The sequence below is a fragment of the Mastigoproctus giganteus genome, chromosome 4 (genome assembly GCF_048544385.1).
Source record: "Mastigoproctus giganteus isolate SK-2022 chromosome 4, ASM4854438v1, whole genome shotgun sequence".
NCBI classification, from domain to species: domain Eukaryota; kingdom Metazoa; phylum Arthropoda; class Arachnida; order Uropygi; family Thelyphonidae; genus Mastigoproctus; species Mastigoproctus giganteus.
In genome coordinates this window covers 139,181,235-139,204,904 of record NC_143578.1, presented here as the reverse complement: position 1 = coordinate 139,204,904, position 23,670 = coordinate 139,181,235, and the positions used below count along the sequence as shown (strand labels likewise).

The window sequence follows — 23,670 nt, the reverse complement described above, 5'->3', positions numbered from 1 at the left end:
TTTGCCCCACTGGAGAATTACCTGGAGATCGGCATTTAAGGAATTGGTAGCGGATATTCGAGAAGTTGAAGCTGATTGAGTAGAGCAAGGTTTCTCAAAATGGAAAGTAGAATGCAATGTGCTGTCATCGGCTAAACTATGGATAGGATTTCCAGTCAATGGAAGAAGGTCATTAATATACAAGAGGAAAAGAGTGGGAGAAAGAACTGAACCTTGGGGGACACCAGCATTAGTGGAGACGTTAGAAGACAGAGCCATCTACCATCACCCTCATTGAGCGATCAGAGAGAAAACTGGATAACCAATTACAAAAAACAGTTGGCAAACCATAAGATGGAAGCTTGTTTAGAAGAATTTTATGCCAAACATGATGCCAAGCCTTTGAGATGTCGAGAGCAACTGCTTGTGTTTCACCAAACTTTTCCATTGAAGTTGTCCATACATGGGTAACATAAGCCGGAATATCACCACTGGATCGACGCTGACGGAATCCATACTGGCGATCGTTGATCAGACGGAATGTTCCTAGATAGTTTAAGAGTTGGCGGTTAATTGATTTCTCCATTACTTTAGAAAGAGTAGAAGTGACTGCAATGAGACTATAATTGGATGAGAGGGATTTGTCACCCTTTTTAGGAAATGTCTGGATATGAGCAAATTTCCAAGCAGAAGGAAAAACACATTTCGAATAAGAAAGTGAAAAAAGGCGACAAAGAACAGGAGTACAGGTTTTGAGAACAAGTGGAGAAATACCATCAAGACCTGGAGCTTTCTTAGCATCACGATTCGTCAAAACCCTTCTGACATCCTTTTGACGGAAGACCACAGGAGGCATTGAATGGAGCGTGCTGGGAATGGTGGGAGGCGTTTTACCAAGATCATTAATACATGAGTTGAAAGAAAAATGGGATGCTAGCAGATCAGCTTTGTCCTTGGCTGAAGTGGCAACAGAACCATCTGGTTTTGACAGAGGTGGGAGCAGAGATTGGGAAGAGTTGCGGCCAATAGCTTTGGCAAGAGACCAGAATGCTCGGCTACCATTACGGCAAGAACAAGTTTTCTACTCTAAGCCTGTTCAAAATCTAGTTTGGACTGATTAATAACTGCTTTACAATTGTTGCGAGCTTTGGTGTAGGCAGAAAGTGAAACTGAAGAATTGGAAACAAGCCAATTACGATATGCAACGTTCTTCTCTTGAACAGTCTTAGCAGATTTTTTGGAAAACCAAGGTTTAGATAAAGGACTAGATTTTAAAGTGGAGTGTGGAATAAAGGATTCCATTCCTACAAGAATAATTTCACTAACACGATCTGAGCAAAATTTACATCAGAAGTTTTAAAACAGTAATCGACCAATGAAAAGAAATCTAGCAGGTCATCCCATTTTGCATTCTTGTAATGCCAAACAACACTAGGTTGGGAATACCCATGAGATAAAGGCTCCATTAGAGAAGAGACAATCACCAAGTTGTGATCTGAGGTGCCTAAACGAGGACTCACTTCGAAAAAGATCAAGCGTTTTGGCTGTATGGTTAGGATTGTCCGGTATTCTTGTAGGTATATGGACAATCTGTGCAAGGTCATTAGTAATTGCAAAAGCCTCAGCATCTCGACCAACTGGGTCGGTGTGACCAGAAAACGGAAGCCAGCTAGAGTTGTGAAAATTAAAATCACCAAGGAAACTTACCTCATTGTTAGGAAAGTTTAACTGGACAAAGTCAAGTTGCAATGAGAGGAAGTCAAGGAGCTCCAAGTGATTGGTGGAGTTAGGAGAACGGTATACACAACAGATGAATTTGACTCAATGAGGTAGAGAGATTTTAAGCCAGAGAAGATCGAAAAGAGGAGATTCCAAATTACCAAGTCTCTGATAGGGAATATCGGAACGGACGTATGCACAAGTACCACCTTTGAGGCGAAAGGAATCATACAGAAAATAATTAAGGCAAATGAGATGAGCAGTAGTTGAATCAACCGATAACTGAGATTCTGCCAGAAAAAGTAGATGGGGTTTGGCCGACTACAAGTGGAAATGGACATCGTTGAGATTAGAATCGAGACCACGTATATTTGTGAAATGAACTAGGAAGTGTTTGGAAGGTTTAGATCTTTTCACAGATGAGCTTACTCTATTAGTTTGACAATTCATGGTGTATTCAATAGTAAGAAAAAGTGGGGGGACATGCTCTATGAAGTAATGAAATTTTTGGATATGGCGTACGCATGGTAAGAATATACCCAGATCCTTGACATAACGTGGCCTCGACAATTCCCCCCCCCCGCATACACACTACTCGGACTCTCTCCAGTCACTATCTGGCAGAGTAGAGGTAGCAAGATTATAATATACACTAGCTTATCCGGAAGCCTCCTAAAGAGTTACCAATAGGTTCGGTCCAGTGTACTAACTAGCGGCCGGCCTGCGAACACCTCAAAAGTCATCAGTCATACTGCATGATGGAAGAGATGGGGAAGGGTTGACCGGAACTTAGCTCTGCAGACTAAACATGGGTTCCACCACTTCAAGCCTCCAATAAGCAAAGTGGTGGTATTGCACCAGTTGATGAGAGTCATCTACCACCTAGTATTGCCTGGTAACACAGAGGGACGGCATTCCTCCATGTGGTGTGGGCGCCACACCTGGACCCCTACTTACGTTGCTTCACAGCTGGGTGGTCATCTAGTGTGCTTGTGCATGGAGGTTATACCCAGGATTACTAACAGTCCCGCATCGTGAAGGTGCAAGCAGAGGATTTGTCTGTCAAAGACAGCCCGGACTTCGCCAAAATTGGGTCCATTTGACTTGAATGTCACCCGAATATCAGTTCCATCAGCGTTTTAGACTTCCAGGTAGCAAGTACAGGTTGTCTGGCATATCTGAGAGAAAGTCTGTGGCAACCTCAAGGACCAAATAGTTATGATCTCTAAGTTTCTAAATAAAATATACTTTCGGAGAAAAAAAATTACTTTGGGGCCATAAATAATTTAGGCGTCGTTAGCACATCGAAAATGTCCACACATTTTGGACAAATTGTATATTTGTATTTTGTAAATTTCTATAACTAATTTGATGTTTCATTATTTGTAATATTATCGTTGTAATTATATTACAAATAATAATGAAACATCAAATTGGAGTTATAGAAATATACAATTTCATGGAAGGTTTTAAAAGTCACGCCGCAGTTCTAATGGAATGTTGGGTAAAAGTAATGCCCTTCAAGAAATATCTTTATTGTAACGTATCAGGAAATATATAAATAATACAGTGCTTGTTACAATAGCCCATTACAGAACTTTGGCCAGGGGTTAATACAAGTGATAGATACAGGAATTAAATCTTCTCTAACCCCCCCCCCCCCCCATTTCTGGATTGTATGGTAAAATGAATGCCTGGCATCTTGACTGCAGACAGCTACGGAAACGGACCAAGGGCGTTTTTCCTAGTAGGAGTTAAAACCGGTTTCTTGTCTATGGGAAGGTCATTTCCCCATGCAAACAAGAGAGACTGCCATGTAAGGTGTATAGCGTCATCGGGAGAAAGATACACCACGTCACACTCTTCCACAGGGCGGATGTGTCAAACTCGGACAGCCTAGAGATACAGACTAACAATGGGTAAGTGATTTTCATAACGCTGACTTTTTGTGTTTAAACTTGCAAAAATATTTCGATCAATAACTTAAATGTTTCATTTCGTGAAATACAATTTTAAAAACCATACACGAAGTCGTAAAGTTTCTGTAAATATTCATTGTTGTTCCATTCGATTTCCTTCCATCATAGTATATGTAATCCATTTTTACATTCGCTTAGGACCATCAAATAGTGGATTTCTGTTAATAAATTAATAGAAATCCAATACTGGATTATTATAAGAAACAATTTTAAAACTTCTGAAACGAGACCTGACTCCTGGATGAAATTCGTACAAATCTCTTGGGAAGGTGTCAGGCAGTTTCTTTCAATCAGTGACGGTCATAACCCAGTGTAGAAGATCCTCGTTAGCCTTTTTTTTCCCCACAAATCAAATTCAAGGTAATATTAGCACTAAAATTTAGTTTATTTTTATAGGAATGTAAAGATATTGAGAAGTAAAACCACATTTTATTTATGAAATGTAAGACAATTCTAAGAAAAGGATTTTTCATTAATATAATTATGTAACAATTTATTTTTCCTCATTTATTTTACGAAAACCAACATGAAATGGTTAAAATGAAACCGAAAAGTCACAAAATTTCTCATTAGTTAGCCATTTCGTGTTAAATGGATAGCAATGCTAAATTCACTCTTTCGCCAATCCTTTCTTGAAATCATCATACTACTAAGTATTATCATTTTCAGCTTTAAGAAGCTTCCACCTCCCAACACCGATACGGGTGAGATATGAAAAATTCGTACGTTTGCGAATGATAAATTTAAGCTATTTTTAAAAATGTATTCTAGAATTTAAAGTATCGATCTTATATTGTTAAGTCTCTAGTTTCCTTCCGCGGATTTGTACAAGTTATATAATATTGCAGAAGTCCTTGTTACAATAAAAAGAGCATTTATTTGTTTGTTTTTCAATATTTGAAAAATATTTCTTGGTACAGATCCATCACATCAATATCTCCTTTTTTTTTTAAATATCTGTTAATCTGCTCTATGTTCTTGCAAAAATAACCTTTTCCTTGTCAATTATTCCTTAAATTATTCGGAATGTAATATATATATATATATATATATATATATATCGTTACAGATCTTCAAAAATAGATCTTTAATTTAATGGGTTTAGATTAGTATCAAATATTAAAAAATAAGTATTAATCTTATAATGTGGAGGGAATGTTTAATACATTCGCCTAATGTTCAAAATCGAATTTGTTTATTTTTTCCTTGGTCAACAAACCTAGAGAGATTGTTTTTCGAGGATTTCTGCAATAACTCTTGATCACAATGAAGAATCCAAGAAATCTCCATGAAACGTTTTTCCGTGAAAATTTGATTCAAGATGCAGTGACATGATTTTAAAGTTATTGTTTTTCTTTAAACAGTTTACTAGCTATCTTTACTTTTAATAAAATATTTATTAAAATTGTTGTTGAACATATGAATCTGATTTTATTTTTGAGGCTTAAATTGGATTTCAAGACTTATTTTTGAGCTTTTGTTGTCATCAAATTCCTTTCCCCGATTTTGAAACTCAGGGAAAGCGGAACTGGTGTATATTTTTCAATCTCATTTTGATCAAAGTGAATGGCGAGAAAAAAAAAGGAGCCTACTCCTTTCATATATGATGATTAAAAACCTACGACTTCAAATGACTTTTAAAAACATCATTCCTATGAGGTTTAAAGCAAAGGATGGAGAATAAACTGAATTTATATATATATGTATATACTAAAGAAAAATTCCAATAATCTCGCATCTGAGTGGGAGAGCACAATTCACAGACGATTCTTGCGAAATTTGGCTAAGGCTCATCAAACAAATTTTCCAGCAATTATTTATGGGTGGGGATGAAACTTGCATTCGTTACTATGATGAAAATTCATTACTATAACCACAACCACCCATGGGGTGACATCCAAAAGGGATCTCCTGGCCGTAAAAAAATTTTGAGCGCATACCATTAGCTGCTAATGGTTATCGTTATCATTAATCATTAAAGAAAAAAAAACTTCTAATCATTAGAGAAAAATGCGATGCCATTCAATAAATATCACTCCCTTATTTGTCCCAAAATTATGCAAAAAGGAAGCTCATATAGCATAAAAAAAAAAAAAACCACCACAGCCATCCATCCCCTCCAAAAATGTCTAGTTCTTCCTTGAATTTATTCCAACTACCAATTTGATTCAAAAACCTAAACATTTAGGTTCTAACTGTTGTCATCCACCTATTCTTCTGATAGGAGGAGCCCCTTCAGATTATGTTTCCTGCAGTGAAAAAAAAAAAAAAAATAGAAAGAGTAATAATTTGGGACAAATAATTATATTATCATGCTGTGGAGGAGTCGTTAGAGAACCAAAGTAGTTAATTCAAAGAAAGAGTATGTAAAAGATGCGAAAACGTTGCGCAAAATGTTGTGTAGCCTTAGAGGTGACTACGCCGAATAAAAGTTAAATCAACGTACAATATCTATTAGGGTAGAGACTTAAAATATATCGCAAATATTTTGCTAAGTGTACTTCACTTAGCAAAAGTTGCAGACTTTGGATAGCGATAGAGGCGACAATTGTTTTCTACAGCAGCATGTTCGAGAGGAGTAATACTCTTGATCTGATTATCAGCAGTGATTATTCGTGCTTTAAGAATTTGCAGATAAAGAAACCACTAGGTAGCAGTGATCACAGTGTACTGATGTAGATTTACATAAAGACAACTAACATCAGGGGTAAAGAGAAGGATTTTTGCTTTGGTGACTCAGACAGTGCTTAAATTCTATACAGTGGAACCATCTGATAATGTTACGAACAGCAAATTCCAAATGGAAAGCATTCAAGGAATTAATCTTGAAAGCTACTAGGCTTTTCATACCAACTAAGAAATACTGTTCAAGGTATAGGCCTAAATGGATGTCAGATGAACTAACGAGACTCGTGGCAGAGAATAAAAATGCATATAAATTATCGGGCGACACAAAATCCTATGCTAGATAAAAGCTGGTCTTTTAAGTGACAGTGACCACAGTGTACTGAAGTGGGATTTACTCAAAGAGGTAACTACCATCAGGGGTAAACGGAAGGGATTTTGCTTTCGTAAAGGTGACTACGGTGGTCTGAGACAGTATTTAAATTCTATACGGTGGGACCAACTGATGACGTTACCAACAGCAAATTCAAAATGGGAAGCATTCAAAGAATTAATCTTGGAAGCTACTAGGCATTTCATACCAACTAAGAAATATTGTTGAAGGTTTAGCCCTAAATGGATGTCAGATGAACTAATGAGACATGTGGCAGAGAAGAAAAATGCATGGGATACATAAATTAACAGGTAACATGGAAGCCAATAAGCTGATCTGTAACCAAGTCACAAAGGAGGTTAGGCAAACAAAGGCAGATTACGAGAAATCTTTGATAAAGTATGCAAAGAAAAACAGGAAGGACTTGTTTACTTATATAAAGATTCTAGAAGAAAGGGGACGAATCAGGGTGGTCCACTTGATATCGATGATCCTGCTCAGATAGCTGACAAACTGAACGAGTATTTTGTATCTACATTCACGCATGAGGAATTCTGTAGGGAAGTGGAGGACAAAACCTTATTAAACTAACAGGGAGCTAAGTGATTTTGTAATAACGGAGAGTAAAGGGGAGGAGAAATTGTTGAGGTTAAACATAAGAAAGGCAGTTCGGGTGGATAGGATCTATTCAGTTATATTAAAGGAGGCAAGCAAACCCTTAGCCATTATTATGAGAACATCTCTGGATTCAGGGGAGGTCCCCATGGACTGGAGATATGTAAATGTATCCCGAATTCACAAAGGGGGATCAAAAGAGGATACGAGTAATTACAGACCTGTCAGCTTAACTTCTGTTGCGGCTAAATAATGGAGTCACTGGTCAAAGAAGCATTGCAGGATCATCTAGATAAGACTGCAGTAAAAATTCAGACAGCCTGGGTTTCTTAAGGGAAAGACTTGTCTGATAAATTTGATTAGATACTATGCTGTGGCCCCAAAGCAACTGAATGTAAAAAATAATTCTGATATCATATATTTGGATTTCAGGAAAGCTTTTGATACTTTTGCACATGGAAGACTACTGTACAAATTGGAGCAGTATGGCATTAAGGGCAAGTTGCTACAATGGATAAAGGGGTGGCTAAGTGTGAGAAGACAGAGTGGTAATCAATGGACACTGCTGTTCGTGGATTAATGTTATTAATGGAGTCCCCCTGGGTTCGGTGTTGGGCCCATTGTTGTTTTGTATATTTATCAATGATATTGATGAAGGTATATCAGTTTGCCGATGATACAAAGGTTGTCAGGGTTGTTAATGAGAGTAACTGCAACAGAATCTAGAAAAGATGAGCTGAGAAGTGGCAACTGAAGTTTAACATTGACAAATGCAAAGTACTGCATGTGGGTAGTAGTAACCCCAAAGAAACGTACCAACTGTGTGGTACTACACTCAGGGCGGTAGAGCATGAAAAAGATCTGGGATAATTGTGCAGTCAGATATGAGGTTTTCTGAGCAGTGCAAAAAGGCTGCAAGAGTAGCTCATGGTGTCTTGTCAATGATATACAGGAATTTTACTAGTAGGGATAAGGAGATGCTTATCCCTTTGTATAAGGCAATTGTCAGGTTGCCTTGAGTACAGGTTTGGAAGCCTAATTTTAGGAAGGATTTAGAGTTGCTAGAACAAGATTGGTGAGGGGAACGAAGAGGTCCTCTTATCAAGAAAGGCTTAAGGTCTGCAAATTGCAGCGTCTGGAGATTAGGCACCTGCGAGGTGATCTGACTGAGGTGTATAAGACATTGAATGGGCTGAGCAGGCTCAATGCTAATGGGATTCTTCCTCTTGCTCAGATTATGAACCTGAGGGGTTCATAAATTTAAACTGAAGAAAGACAGTTGTAGAACAGATGTGCGGAAATTTGCCTTTAGCTAGCGGTGATTGCTGAAACAAACTTCCATTTGTTGTTGTGGAGGTTAATGGCTTAAATAAGGAAAAATCGGACAAACTTTTAAAGCGAATGGATGTGTGAAATGTTTTTTTTCTTTTGTTTATATTATAATATAAGCTTGCTTTCTTGCATCATATGCCTCTACTAATGATAATGAGTTTGGAATAAAAGATTTTGTGCGAAAAAATATCAAGAAGAGGGATTTTCAGAATAACAGTTACTGAAGAAGTGTGTGCGGGGTATTTATTTTTTTTTACCTTAATATTTTATTTATCTTCTTTAACTTTTCCTTAGTATTATTCTTCAACAATTGCCCTGACAATCTATGCCAACAGCTTCCCTCAAAATACTAAGGCTCACATTGGAATCTGCTGGTTATAATTCTCTGTGATTAGAACGTCCAATAGCCGGGAGATATTTTCTTTATAAATATGTATATTTCGTCTAAATTTCCAGTTTCTCGTGAGCAAACAAGGTGTACACAAAATAGAAAGCAAACATTTATTATAATAATGATATACTAGGGGGCTCTGTCCCCTGCTCGCTTCTTTCGCACGGTCTTAAGCAGAGGTCTTTTCTCTATATACATCACTTTAGTTTAAGGAAGTTGGAATCAAGGGATTTAAGGAAGAAAACTTTAGAGCTAGGAGAGAGTTTTTATTGTTACAAAACAGATCTCATCTCAATTCATAATGCATCTTTGAATACAATGTTCTTTATACGTTTAGGTCCTTTGTTGGCCCGTTGTATGCGTATACCAGCCTTGCTTGTGGATCTCGAAAGAGCTACATATAGTTGTCCGTGACTGAAAACAAATTCTCTGGTATCGACCACGAACAATCCGACGTAATCAAAGTCGGTCCCTGTGATTTATTTATCTTCATTGCGAACGCTACTCTGACAGGGAACTGGAATCTCTTCAGAACGAAAGGCATATCCGTGTCCCCCTCTCGTGTCTAAGGTGATCTTAGGAATATGAACGATGTCTCCTTTCCTGTCGCCTGTGAGCATCTCGCAATGGAGAATCGTTCGTTGTATCTGCCTTACATTCAAGCGGATTTCGTTACACAACCCGTCTGATATGCAGAGATTCCTGATGAGCAACACCAAACAGCCCTCTTTCAACTGTAGATCGTGAGCTGATAGTTCAGAAGGGTCAGACCGTTGATGTATTCCGGAGGATACTGCCGAGAAAAGTTATCGTTGTCGCCCGATTCGTCTCCACCGAGACAGAGCGCCTCGTCAATTGAAAGACATCATACGGCATCGCCAGGAAGATTTGAGATCACTTTATCGTTGAGTCTTCTCGCGTCTTCGTTCCTAGAAGCAATGATGGCCCGTTTACCGATCTCTTCTGTAGTGAGACCTCACGGATATCTGTATCACGTCTTCACAAATCAGATCATCAGTGATCTCCAATTCCTTGATCCTGTTCTCACCTATGTCCAGCAGCCATCTCGTGAAACCTCCTAATCTGTCTCTCATGTTAATTATCAGTTTATATGTTTCTAAACACAGCCATAAATAACTGTTCTTTAAACAACTTTCATATATTTGCCTCCACCCTCCCTTTTTTACCACAGATAATACCTGTCTGAAATCTCCACCCAATATATAAAAAAAAAAAAAAAAAAAAAAAACTTATCTGCGAAGAGTGTCAGTATCGAAAAAGTTTTCGATACTGACACTCTGTTCGCAGGCAAGTTTCTCATTGTGCGGTCGATCGTCTTCAACGCTTGCCGAGGGATCATAGAAGCTTAATCCCACCATATGAGGATTTGTATAAGACATACCTGTCGAAACGCACTGATCGATATCTAATCAGGAAATGACCTATGTAATGCATGAGCAATATTATTGCATCCGAAAGAGCAGGACTAAAATATTTACAAAATGCTAAAATATTTACAAAAATACAAACTATATTCGGTCCCTTCATCAGCTGACATTACAATGGAACGTTAAATGATGCCGGACGTGGTGATGTATTAGACAGTGAAACACGTGCACGAGGTTAGTGAACGTTATGGAGGCTCGAATAAGTGACGTAACTGCCCTGGCCTCTTCTCCCATTAGCTTGAATAAATATCACTACGAGGAAAACTTTTTTAATGTATAGAGAGATATACCATACAAAATTAAGAATAACTTTCAAACTTTTGGTCCTATAACTTTACTTACTCTTGTCTTATTTTGAATAATTTTATTAACTTTCACTCATTTAAATCTTCATAAATCACTACGAGGTGAAATTGGATTGGTGATTTATCTTTAAGTCCAGTTATTTAATATAGCAATGCATTATCTAAAAATGACAATCTATATATGTAACCACAATTAATATTCTCAAAATTTGCCTCTGCTTTACAATAATATTTCAGTACGTAAAAATGCCTTTTAATGTTGCTGAATTCGAACAAAAATTTTTGTGCACTGCAAATATAAACTTACATATTACTTTTTATTCTCATTCAAGCTTTCACGATATTTCCGTTTAATTCAAATTCGTAGTGAACACATTTGTAATTCAATTCAGTTATTTCTTGATCTCCTATATTAAACTTTATTTTCCATATTCATTTTATCTCTACTTAATTATTACTTCCCCCTTAATTTCTGGTTCTTTTAAATAAATACTATATATGAACGATATTAGGGGTTAGTTTTGAATTCTATAATAACAGTATATAAAGAAAGAAAAGAAAAAAAAAAAATCTTTATTTGTCCTACCAAATATAAACATAGTAGTACGTATGAGACAAATTCCCTTCAGGGAATTTGTCTCATACGTACCAGATATTTCCAGCTTAAAAAGAATCTATACAACACTATCAGAATTTGCCAATATTAGAATGCTCTCTAAACCGACTGACTGCCTTTTAAATGAATGTGCGACTCAATTCATAACAAAACATTAATTTCTTCTTTCTAGTTCTTTATGACGCTATCGCTACACAATATTTATAATTGTTAAGAACAATATCACTCAATTCAGCTCTCTTTTACTCTAAAACTCCGACTCGAGATCATTAACTAAGCCAGCACTGCTACTGGTTAAACTACCCGCCCTCCTTCTACCTTATGCATCACAATCCACTAAATTCCTCTTTAGTGGATTGTGATTCTAAATTCCTCTTCACTATTTCAATCCACTAAATTCCTCTTCAGCTAGTTTTTGAAAAATAATAGAAAATATTCACAGCGACAAGTTTTTCTTACTTAGTCATATCACCATGATAGTTTAATGTAGCTAACGCTTCACCCAAGTGAGATTTGTTTTTGCACAATGTATTCAAAACACGGAAGGATAATTTAATTTTAGTTTGTAGGGCAGCACTCGGAAATCTTCCTCTGTCGTAGAAACTTGCCCACATTTTGGCCTGTTTCAGTAATGTAGAAAAGAATATTATACTAATAATGCATACCATATGAAAAAGTCAGCGATGCAACTCCAGCATTTTCCTTACATCGCAGTCAGATGCGGAAAACTATATGACAAAGTACAGCGAGAGCTTCAACAAGATTGCCAATAATAACAACATTCCACACATCTTTCCTTTCAGTTTATTACATATCTAACCAGGAGGTCGAAAGCCAGAACAGGTGCAGGGCAAAAAACCACCATAGCAAACACGCAGATCCGGGTTCGGGACAGCTGGCGGCCCACCCAAATGTATCGACATACTATTGAAAATCCTTGGCTTGAATTATCTTGCTATTTAGTTCTCTACTGGTTACACCTATGAATTGAGGCAAAGGCATAAGAAAGGAATTCTAGATCACTACACTTCAAAGGTAGCATTGTACAGAGAGCAGACTAATCGTATTCTGTCGTATGCTCTGAGATTTATAATTCTGCTCGATATACTTACACAATATCTCAAATACATCGTTTGTGCTATTACTACTGCGCTGAACGTTTTAAAATCTAGCAAACCAGAAATCGTGTTTAAGTTGCCATGCCTCTAGTACGAGTTTACTTAGTCGAATTAGCCATGTGGATTTCAAAATTAAACAGTGCTTTGATTCTGTCATCAAATATATTAAATTCTCCCAGACTAAGAATTTTTGTCCAGTCAGTATTTATTTCTGTTTCCCACAAACAATGGAGCCTCTTTTTTCACATACATTAATTTGAAAATATCTGAACTTCAGAATTCTGCTTCTGTTCCAACACAAGGATTTTCTGGAGGTGGATTATGGCGGTTTAAATTCTGTATTTTACAGAAAACGAAAAAAGTCACGTTTTTTTTTTCTTAAAAAGTATTTCCAATGCACCAATATAGCGGGCCTCTCTTATGAAATTACCTGTATACAGTTCACCCTGAAGTACCAAGGTCGACAACTAGCTAGTATCTGACAGCCTATTACAAACCGCTTCAGTGATATGCTTGAAGTCACTTACGGTTTCAGTTTTTTTAAACATTTGCGCTTTAACACAGATAACTGTTTTATTTTAATTCACGTTGTTGATATTATGTTACCAAAAAAAAAAAATAAAATAAAGTGCTTTTTGGTTTTGTTCGCATACTAGCTATTTTAGTGGTGGTAATTGCAAAATACCTCTTCGCATTCATTTGCATACGCCCCCTTTCTGTAGTTAGATGATGAATAATAAGATTTCAAATTCACGACATCCTGCATACCCGGTTTCAACATTACCTCATTAATTTAACCGATCACGCACGTTCTCTCCAAGCACCAGATGCATATAGCTTAGTGAGGTCCATACAAAACTGCACGGATGGCCTTGGCTAACTTTAAAAGCCAGAACAGTTATTAAACAAAACTATTCGTGCAACAGTTTTAGGGAAGAAAATGTTTCAGAAGTTGAATGCAAAAATATTTCTTCGTTTTCTTTTGTCTTCCATGATAATTCTCGTGTGTATGTGTGTGTGCGCGCGTCAGAGAGAAACTTATCAAACTAGACTTCTAATGAAATATACTCCTCCCAAGTGCATAATATTTTTTAATTGGAAAAAAGTGTTATACAAGGTTAAAATGGCCTTTTAGTGTAAAAAAAAAAACTCTTCCCATTTGATATTTTCCGTTTCTGTTTCGTAAAATTAATGAGCAATTTTAAGAAGGCTCTGGTTATAAATTCACTATTTTTCTAGTTTAGAGTATCACAACAAGTCCTTATAATTTGCAAATTATTGGTTCGATTTACTCTTCTGAAAAACACAGATGATTTCTTACGACTTGTCAGACTAAATAATTCGGAATTTTGAAGCCTATATCCAAATATCAAAAAAGCTCTTCACTTTTATAAACGTAATGAAATTATTCCATGAAAAATGATACTTTTATTATAAAAACTTGTCGCTTTTATATAAAATTGATAATGATTGTCATATTTTTAAAATTATAAATTAAGTTTTTCCAAGTCTAACTCTATTAGGTGCCTGTCGCCAGTATCTCATTCACCACACCCTTGTTACGCCTCTGTTGCCAGGTGCAGAATTAAATGAAGAAATATGAATGCTAACAAGCAATCCAAAACCAATAAATGAAATTTAGGAAATCCCTTATTTTTAGGCACTGAGATTCTAATAGATTTATTTTCTCAAGAAATAATTTAAAATAATGGGTAAGAAAGACAAATAATAATTTAGCTATCCCCTCAGAATTTAAAACTCTAGCATATCCAATCCGAATTAAGCTGTCACAAAAAGCCATTTGATTTTATTCTAGTTAAAATTTCTCATAAAATTAAAACAAACTTAAATCATGAAATTTTAATAATTCCATTAAATTAAAATTCTGAGAAACAAGTTTAATCTTAGAGTATCTTTAAAATATCGTCAGTTTTGATTAGAGAACAGGAACTACCCGACTTATGTAATACTGAACTTGCGGAAATTCGACTTTACGTAAGTTTTTGCGGGACGGTGCAAACTTAAAAAAATCGTGGAAAAGTATTCTGCATCCCGTAGGAATAAATGGGGGTATCGTGAAAATATCGTAATGTGAACCCAATAACACTGTTTTTTTTTTTTTGTTTTTTTTTTTGTAATTCGTTCCAAGTCCTTGGAAGTTGAAAATTTCGCTATATTACTAAGCTATTTATCTCTCTAAAATGTCATTTTTATAATGGAAATTGCACTACACTTTCATCGTTATCATATGTTCCGTTATAAGAATCAATTTTGTATGTCTTTGTGATATTTTTCTAAAGCACGTTTCTGGGGGTCACGACCAAAAAACAAAAACTATTTGCACTTTCCGGTTTATTGGGCTTTTCTGTTCGTGCATCTAATTATAAACGGGTAGTAAACTCGATCTTATTGCATTTTCGATAATACCGATAACTGCAATTGTGTGGGTTTTTACGCTATTATGATGAAATGTGTTCCCTTCACTGAAATATTCAATCATACAAAAAACAAATTTTCAGAAACTTCTCTTCATTCCTATTTACGTATTACAATGATGAAGGGAAAGAGCCCAACGGAAAGTGCAAGTGGTGTGGTGGCAGTGCCAGGAAACGAAACAAAATTGATTTAGAAATGAAAATGATTAATCTATTCCAAGAATAGATTGTCATCTATTCCAAGGGAATTAGGGCTCGCTGCTTCAACGTTGAATACTATTTTATAGGACAGTGCGCGTATAAAAGAACATGCTAAAGGATCAACGCACTTAACATCAATAGTGATCACAAAACAGCGTTCAGGTGCTATATCGAAGATGGAACAATCCCCTGAGTCTAATGACCATTCAAGCAAAAGCAACAAGTATTCATAAAGATATTAAGGATAAGTACGGCGAACCCCAACCAAAGTTCGTGGCAAGCAACGAGTGGTTTAATAGGTTCAAGCATCGCACTGGTTTCCACAACATTAAAGTATGCGGTGAAGTCGCCAGTGCCGATTCTGCAGCTGCAGAGAAAGTTTGCGATTTGTTGGAAAAAATTATTGATGAAGGCGGCTATTCAACGCAGCAAATTTTTAACGTTGACGAGACTGCTCTGTATTGGAAAAAATGCCGGATAGAACAAACATTGCCAAAGAAGAAAAGACAATGCCAGGTTTCAAGGCATCAAAATATGGGGCCACGCTTTTGCTTGGGGCTAATGAAGCGGGGGATTACAGATTAAAACCACTGATTGTGTACCATTCTGGAAATCCTCGTGCATTTAAGGGCATCAATAAAGCCATCATACCCGTGTATTTCCGATCGAACCAGAGAGGATGGATAACAATATCTCTCTTTGAGGATTGGTTTAAATGCTGCTTCATTCCCGAGGTTGAAAAATATTGTAAAGACAACGAAGTTCCTTTCAAGATTTTGCTTCTATTAGATAATGCTGCTGGACAACCTACGCATCTATATGATTTCAATTCGAACGTGAGAGTCATATTTCTGCCGCCAAACACGACTTCACTAATCCAACCTATGGATCAGGGTGTTATTTCGAATTTAAAAGCATACTATTTACGGGCAACATTTGCTCACGCATTGTCTGCAGTAGACGATTAGAAAAATTTTACGTTAAGAGACTTTTGGAAATCTTACAATATTTACCACGCCATCTTAAACATTAATAAGGCCTGGGCGAAAATTACTAAAAGTTGTTTAAATGGCTCATGGAACAAAATATGCCCACGGCACGTAAAAAGCTACGAAGGATTTGAAAAAGACGAATCATATGAAGAGGTTACAGATAAGATTGTAAAGGTTGCAGAGCTATTTCAGTTGGAGGTTGATGCCAAAGACGTGGAGGAGTTAATAGAGGAAGAAGAGAAGGCATTATCTAATGAATAACATATTGACTTGCAGGCAGCAATAGTGAAAGAAGAAAATGCTGACGAAGCTCAAGATGAACCAAATGAGCAGCCTTGGTTCTTCATCGCAATGGCATTTCGTGAAATTGCATCGGCAATGGCGAGGTTTGAGAAGATGGATCCTGACAGCGAACGATTCTTAAAAGTTAACAGAGGGGTGAATGATGTGCTTGCTTGTTACAAAGAAATCTACGATGAAAAGAAAAAGCCACCGTCCAGTCATCCATTAATATGTTCTTTCGTAAGGCTGAGCGGCCGACCCCTTCTAAATCTCCACAGCCCTCAACCTCCGCAGCTGCGTACTTCTCAGCTGAAGAAGACATCGATTCTGGCAACGATGCTCGAGGGGTAACACTTACTGACCTTATGCCTATCTCTTTTTTTCGTAATATTTTAATTTTGAAATATTTTTAAATTGCACGCTTTTGTAATTTTTCCTGCGCATGAAATAAAAAAAAAATTGAATAAATACAATAAATAATTCTATTCACATGTTCGTCGAACATATCTTTTTTTGATTCAATGAATTCAGCGAGCACAGTTGCGAGTGCTGCAAAAGCATGGGGGAAATTCCCCGACTTACGTAGCGTTCCGCGGAACACAACCCTTACGTAAGTCTGTGAGTTCCTGTAATCACAAGGAAAGCAAGGTCGGACTTAGCGGCCTTTGTCTAAGAAGCATCAGATGATAAAAATCTAGGTGCAGTGGAGAGGTTGCTCCAGGACCAAAAATGAGGGTGGGTATTCGAAACAAGTCAAGTAGGTCAGGGAGCAAAAGGGCTCACGATCTTTCAAAAGTTTTAGGGCCACATTAGAATTGTGCGCCAGAGTCCCACAGATTTACTGATCATTTAAAAATACTGCCCACAAAATGAAATTTATTACGTGGGCATCCAGCTTTTTTTTTTTTTTTTATCGTTATACCCAAGACAGTTTTTTTAGCTTTTAAATGCAGTTTTTGGTGATTAAATATATAAAACATCTTGATATTATGATTTTAAAACGTTTTCTCAGCCCTTTGAAATTAAATGCCTATGAATTTTATACTTCAGGCCAACATAAGATTTTTCGCCACTGTTGTTTCTCTAAACTGGAAAGAAAAAAAAAACGAGTAGATAAGAAAATACAAATTATATGCCTCCCTCCTCACATAACTATCCAGTCGATCTTTGAATTTATTCAAACTGCCGGCCTCAACTACATGTGAAGGCAACCTGTTCCAGCAATCAACGACTCGCTGGCTAAGAAAACTTCCTACAATCTAGTCTAAATATTTTCCCCTGTAACTTGAAATTATGCCCCTGAGTTCTAGAATTCTCTATAACAGTGAAAATTCCGCCTTCGTTCATTTTACTAACCCCTCTCAGAATCTTATAAACCTCAATCAGGTCACTCTGATGTGCCTCGTTGCCAAGCTCTGTAGCCCATATATACGGAGTCTTTCCACTTCTTTGGAGCCTTTCAAAAAGCTCAATTTTCTTTTTCAGATGAGGTCTCGATACTTTTCTGTATGACAGTGAGTAATAATGAACTAACTACTTCTGTTCAGTGCAAAGAACGTTGCCCGTTTATATTACTATATGTATATGAAATTATGTTTCCGCCAATATCTTCTTTATATATTGTACTGTAAATAACTGTATTATACTTGGAGTTTTGAGTTGTACTTCCACATACGCATTTCCTTATGTTTCATATATCAATGCTCTCTATTTATATTGTATTATTACTGTTAACCCCTGGCCTGGTGGCCGTGAAGGGCAACATTGCAATGTATCGAATTGGATTATCATTATTATTATTATTGCAATAAAGATTTCTTACTTGAACACAGTATTCCAAATGTGGTCTTACAATTGCCTTATACAGCGGGACCATGCCCTCCATATCTCTACAGGATAATGTTCAATAAATCGTTGATAGAAGACACCACGGGTTTTCTAGCTGCAATCCTCAGAAAACTTTATATCTGCCCATATTGTAACTCCCAGATCACTTTATTCTTTATTGTTTTTAATTCAACCCCACCAAGTATATAATTTATTTTGGGATTGCTATTCCCCAAATGTAAGACTTTGGATTTTGCTGCATTAAACCATACCTGCCACTTTCTTGCAGCCTATTCAAGTCATTCTGAAGGAGCGCTGCTTGGTACTGATCATTAACTATTCTAGCAATCTTAACGTCGTCTTCAAATTTTGACATCAAGCCTTCTATCCCATTGTCGATGTCGTTTATGAAAATCAGAAACAGTGGTCCGAGAACAGAGTTAGACGTGGGGTCCTCACTTCTGACTTTACGCCAACCTGAAGAATATCCATTAATCACAACCTTCTGCCCTATAGCCACCCAGCAATCCATCTTAAAATTTTTCCAGTAATCCCAACTTGTTCCAGCTTATACAATAATCTCTCATTAGGGAACTAAGTCAAATGCCTTGCTAAAATCCAAATAAATTATGTCTAAATTGTTCCCTACATCCAGCTCATGAGTAACTGTGTCAAAGTAATTTATTAAGTTAGTTAAACATGATTTTTCCTAAGATGCATTTAGGGCTAAAGCCTCAAGCTGCGAGCAAATTTAGACTATGTATATATTAAGTGCAATAGCATCATTAATACACAGCCATTTCTGAATAAACAGAATATTTATAAGGCGGCATCGTTTTAATTCACAATATTCTCATATTGTGAATACCTTCACAACGAGTTGCCATGATATTACACTACTTCGAATAATTAGCGCTTCACCTAAGGAGAAGACTAATGTTACTTATTCTCAGATAGGTACCAACCACCCAGACGGCACCGTTTCAGGGCTATTTGGCCCTTCTTCGGTGGGTGGGTAGGTACCCAAGTCATGCAATGATGGCAAAACAGTTATGAAGTATAACTCCACAATATGAGAGATGCCTGATGGTATATGATGTATTTAGACCAAGATGCATTTAGGGCTAAAGCCTCAAGCAAATTTAGAAATGGCTGTGTATTAATGATACTATCGCACTTAATATATACATAGTCTAAATTTGCTCGCAGCTTGAGGCTTTAGCCCTAAATGCATCTTAGTCTAAATACATCATATACCATCAGGCATCTCTCATATTGTGGAGTTATACTTCATAACTGTTTTGCCATCATTGCATCACTTGGGTACGCTTCTTGATTAGACCGGGGTTCGAGCCCGTCACCACCAAATACGGAGGATGCGGAAAGGTCAGGGAATGACCACCGCACCGGAGCAATATGGCCTTAGTTGCTAATGCTCCTAAAAACCAAATAACAAAAAACCAAAAAAACCGGGGTGACCCGTCAAGCCCTCCCACCAAACAGACATATGCTAAGGTGGTAAAGATGCACCCAGAAAAGCACGACAGGTTAACCTCACGGTCAGCAGTTAAACCTACCTCTCCTCTAGTCAGGCGGTTAAACCCACAGTCAGCTGATATGGTTCAATCAATTGACCCAGGCATCAATGTTCCTCACGCAAACAACTCTTTACCAGACACCAGATCATTAATACCTCGAAGAGACCAACACTCACAACCAGGGCTCCCACTCACAAATTAAAAAAAAACTTAGATTGCAACTTAAATAAACCCAAAAAAAACCTAGTTTTCATCATATAGTATAGCAACACAAATAAGATAAAACTTACCATGCAAAAATATCTTTTATTTAATTATAATCAGAATTTTCATCCCATTCAGTTCCCTCCACATTTATTTTTTGAAGTTCTTTCATTTTTTTCAAACGTTCTTCGTATCTTTTATGACAAGTTCCTTGTATGACTTCTTTTACCAATTCTGATTTAGGTTTCTATGTATAGCAATTTTGATTAGATCTATTTATCGCCTGTTTTGCCATTAGTCGATTTTTCACAGTTTCTGGTTTAAGGGAGTTTGTGGCTTTTGTTTTTATATGGTTTACTTGGTAGAAGATTCTTTCTACGCTTGCCGAAGAGTGAGGTAAAATAGTTAGACTGGTCGTAAAGTTAGATAAAATCTCATATTTAGAATTATTAAAGCCATCTTTTACATTACGTAACAGATACCAAAACTCAGGGATGGTTTTGTAAGAGAAATCTAAATCTTGATTTAAACGAAATGATCTCCATTCATCATCTAGAAGATCTAGTTTGTCTTCAGAAACAAGGTGAGGGAACTGCATTGCTAAATGGAAAATTGAGGATGGCGAATTGGCACGATCATGTATCACTGCTGGGTCAAGAACATTGAGACTGGCAATAATTCCATCATCATTTAGAGGAAATCTTTTTCTGATTTCCATACAAAGTTCAACAAGAAATTTTAAACAATCATTTTTAAACCTGCTTTCACTGTCACCAAGTGGTGTTGAATTTAATAGGGCCATACAACGGCCTCCCAAATATATTTTATTCAGAGGCTTATGATTTATTGCATTGCTTGGATCAATTTCAACCAGCTTGCACGAAGTAATGACTTCTTCTTTTATGAAAAAACTAAGAATATTTTTATACTCAATTGAAACCATTGAATGAAGTAAGTGCAATCTGAAATGCTCAGATTGAAATTCAATATTCAGGCAGTTTATTTTCTCCAGTACATATCCTAAAAACAACAACATATGCTTGATTCCTTTGGTGATCATAGTATTGTAAATATTCCCCGCACCATCGATTTTGTCAATTTTTGATTGAGACTGAAAATAAAGAACTAACGCATCCCACTGCTCAATAATAATTTTTATTACATTGCCACAGGATAATCAACGTGTTTGTGCTAATTTGGGGATTTTATGCTTAGCAGTATCTACAACATCTTGAATCATTTTGAACTCGTTTAATCTTTTACTACTACGGAAAAAATAACAAGAGATATCTTTTATAAATATTTCTAGATATGATGGTAGTACCTTGACTGAATGACTAGCACATAATGCAAAAGAATGGCAAACACATCCCATTATAAATACTGATGGTATATCCTTTTTTAGCAATGACTGGAACCCACTCTTAGTACCCATCGTAGTGGCACAATTATCACTTCCAAAGCCAACGAGAATACTTATTTGAATGTTTTTTTCTATGAAAAGATCTTTTACAGCTTGATAAAGCCCTTCTGAAGTATCGTTTTCGACACAAACAGTGTCAAGTAATACATCTACAACATCAAGTTTTTGAATATCAAAATATCTAACAACAACAGCTAGAACTTGCGATAAAGATAAATCTGTACTTTCATCTATTATCATTGAAAACTTGTTGTTTCTGCATATGTTAGAAATGTATATTTTTTCATGATAGGCTATGCCATCTTGTATAAGATAAGAGACTTTAGTCGCCTTTATCGGAACTTGTTTTGCAATATTGCTATCATGAAATGCTTTCTTACATGCTTCTATAAGGTGATCACATTGCGCAAATGGAATATTATGCTCAGAAATGAGTGCAGCAATTGTTAACTCTGCCTTTGCTACTTCTTCATTCTCCGTAGGTTTACGTTTTGTGAAGAACGTGTCTAACGTTGAACTTGTCTTAGCAATATTTGCACTTTTTTATGTTTAACTGTATTTTTATGCGCTAGTAACATCGATTTATTGGCATTCTTTAATTTCATTTCACAACAAATACAGTAAGACGCACCTTTTTCATTACTGTCTTCTTTCAACCAATCCTTTAATTCCGGATCTTCTAACCATTCATTTCTAAAATTTTGAGTATACCACCGTTTACTCATCTTTCTCTGTGGGGAACAAGTTTCAGACATTGTGGGCAATTTGTGGGTATGGCTAGTTAGCAGTTATCTTATTTAAAAATGTTCTATAAAATAAAAAATAAATCACTAATCCATTAACATAAAATATAAATAGTCACTACAATTTAAATTTATTATATCATTGTATTTAGTACACGCATAAATGTAAAAATCACACCAAATAATGCAATAATACCACGAACGATCACGAAAGACTATGCAGTAAAGACCGCCTTCCGCCTGCTCAACAGGCTGCGCATACATGTTAGTAACACGAACATGTATGAACATGTAAGCGTAATTTCATAGTGTAGAACCCTGCGAAAACTTTGAAATCCCTTTACATTTGTAGTATTTTGTACAAGCACTTGAGATATTACAAATTATGATCAGTATTGTTAGAATATAAAATTAAGAAAATTGTAAACTGTTATTAAATGTATTAAATTTTATTGTATTTACAAGAAATAAAAATAAATTTTGACTTAAAATTAAAAATTACCGAAAAAACCCAGATAATGAGATATTTTTGTGAAAAAAACCTATCAACCCAGATGACAATCAAAAAACCCAGATCTGGGTGGAAAAACCCAGGAGTGGGAGCCCTGCTCACAACGCCTGTCTTCCATTTATAATATCACTGCTGTCCCAACTCGCGGGAAAATTTTCGTCTCAAGATTGAGCCCAGCTACAACGGGCGAAAACATCAAGATGATGTTGGACACCGAGTTCGCAGCACAGGTAGAAGTGAAACCCGTCAAAACAAGACGCCCAAGTTATACCTCATTTGTAATTTTCTGTTCTCCGGATAAACAAAGCATAATTCTAGATCCCAAAATCTGGCCACCAGGAACCCTGGTTAAACCATTCATTGACAGGGTTCATAGAGAAAATTTCACCATCAACGAAATCAACCATTCGACATAGCAACCAACAGATCAGGAACATATGAATCCGAAATGCCTTCAGCTCAGTTGCTTCATTCAAAACGTCAGAAGTCTCGCCAACAAACTAAACACACTTCAATCCCTGCTCCTCATGGAAGAATATGAAATTATATGTATCACAGAAACATGGTTACCCAAGAGCAATCACCTAGATACCCTCACGCAGCCAACAAAGTACAGATCTCTAGAGAATTCCAGAGACGACAGAAGAGGAGGTGGAGTCGCACTGGTGTTCAGAGAACATTTTCAACCCACTAAAACTAAAACCAGCCAAACATCTAACTTTGAATCTCTTTCCACAGTGTTATCGTTCAAGGATACCCAGATTCAAGTCTGTGTAATATATTTTCCCCCAGATCATACTGAAGATTCAAGAGTGGAGCTACACAACTGGATAGCTACAAACTTAGAAACAAACCTCAAAACCATAGTGACCGGTGACTTCAACATGCCTACACCACGCCATGAAGAAGCCAAAAAAGAACTGGACGCCATATTTGTTGCCCTGGGCCTCGTACAAAGTATTACCAGCCCAACCAGAGGTAATAGCACACTCGACCTCGTATTCCATAATCTTG

At 36.6% G+C, this 23,670-nt stretch overlaps 1 protein-coding gene across 1 annotated transcript in view; it reads left to right on the top strand.

Annotated features, from left to right (window-relative positions):
- Window positions 1–3,507: 3,507 nt before the first annotated feature.
- The window catches only part of LOC150087094 (uncharacterized), a 49,606-nt gene continuing 29,443 nt past the window's right edge, over window positions 3,508–23,670 (top strand). The window contains exon 1 of the mRNA XM_090372943.1: window positions 3,508–3,617. Within this exon, the coding sequence (XP_090229069.1) occupies window positions 3,614–3,617 (4 nt within the window). The 5' untranslated portion in view covers window positions 3,508–3,613. The remainder of the gene's footprint in view (window positions 3,618–23,670) is intronic.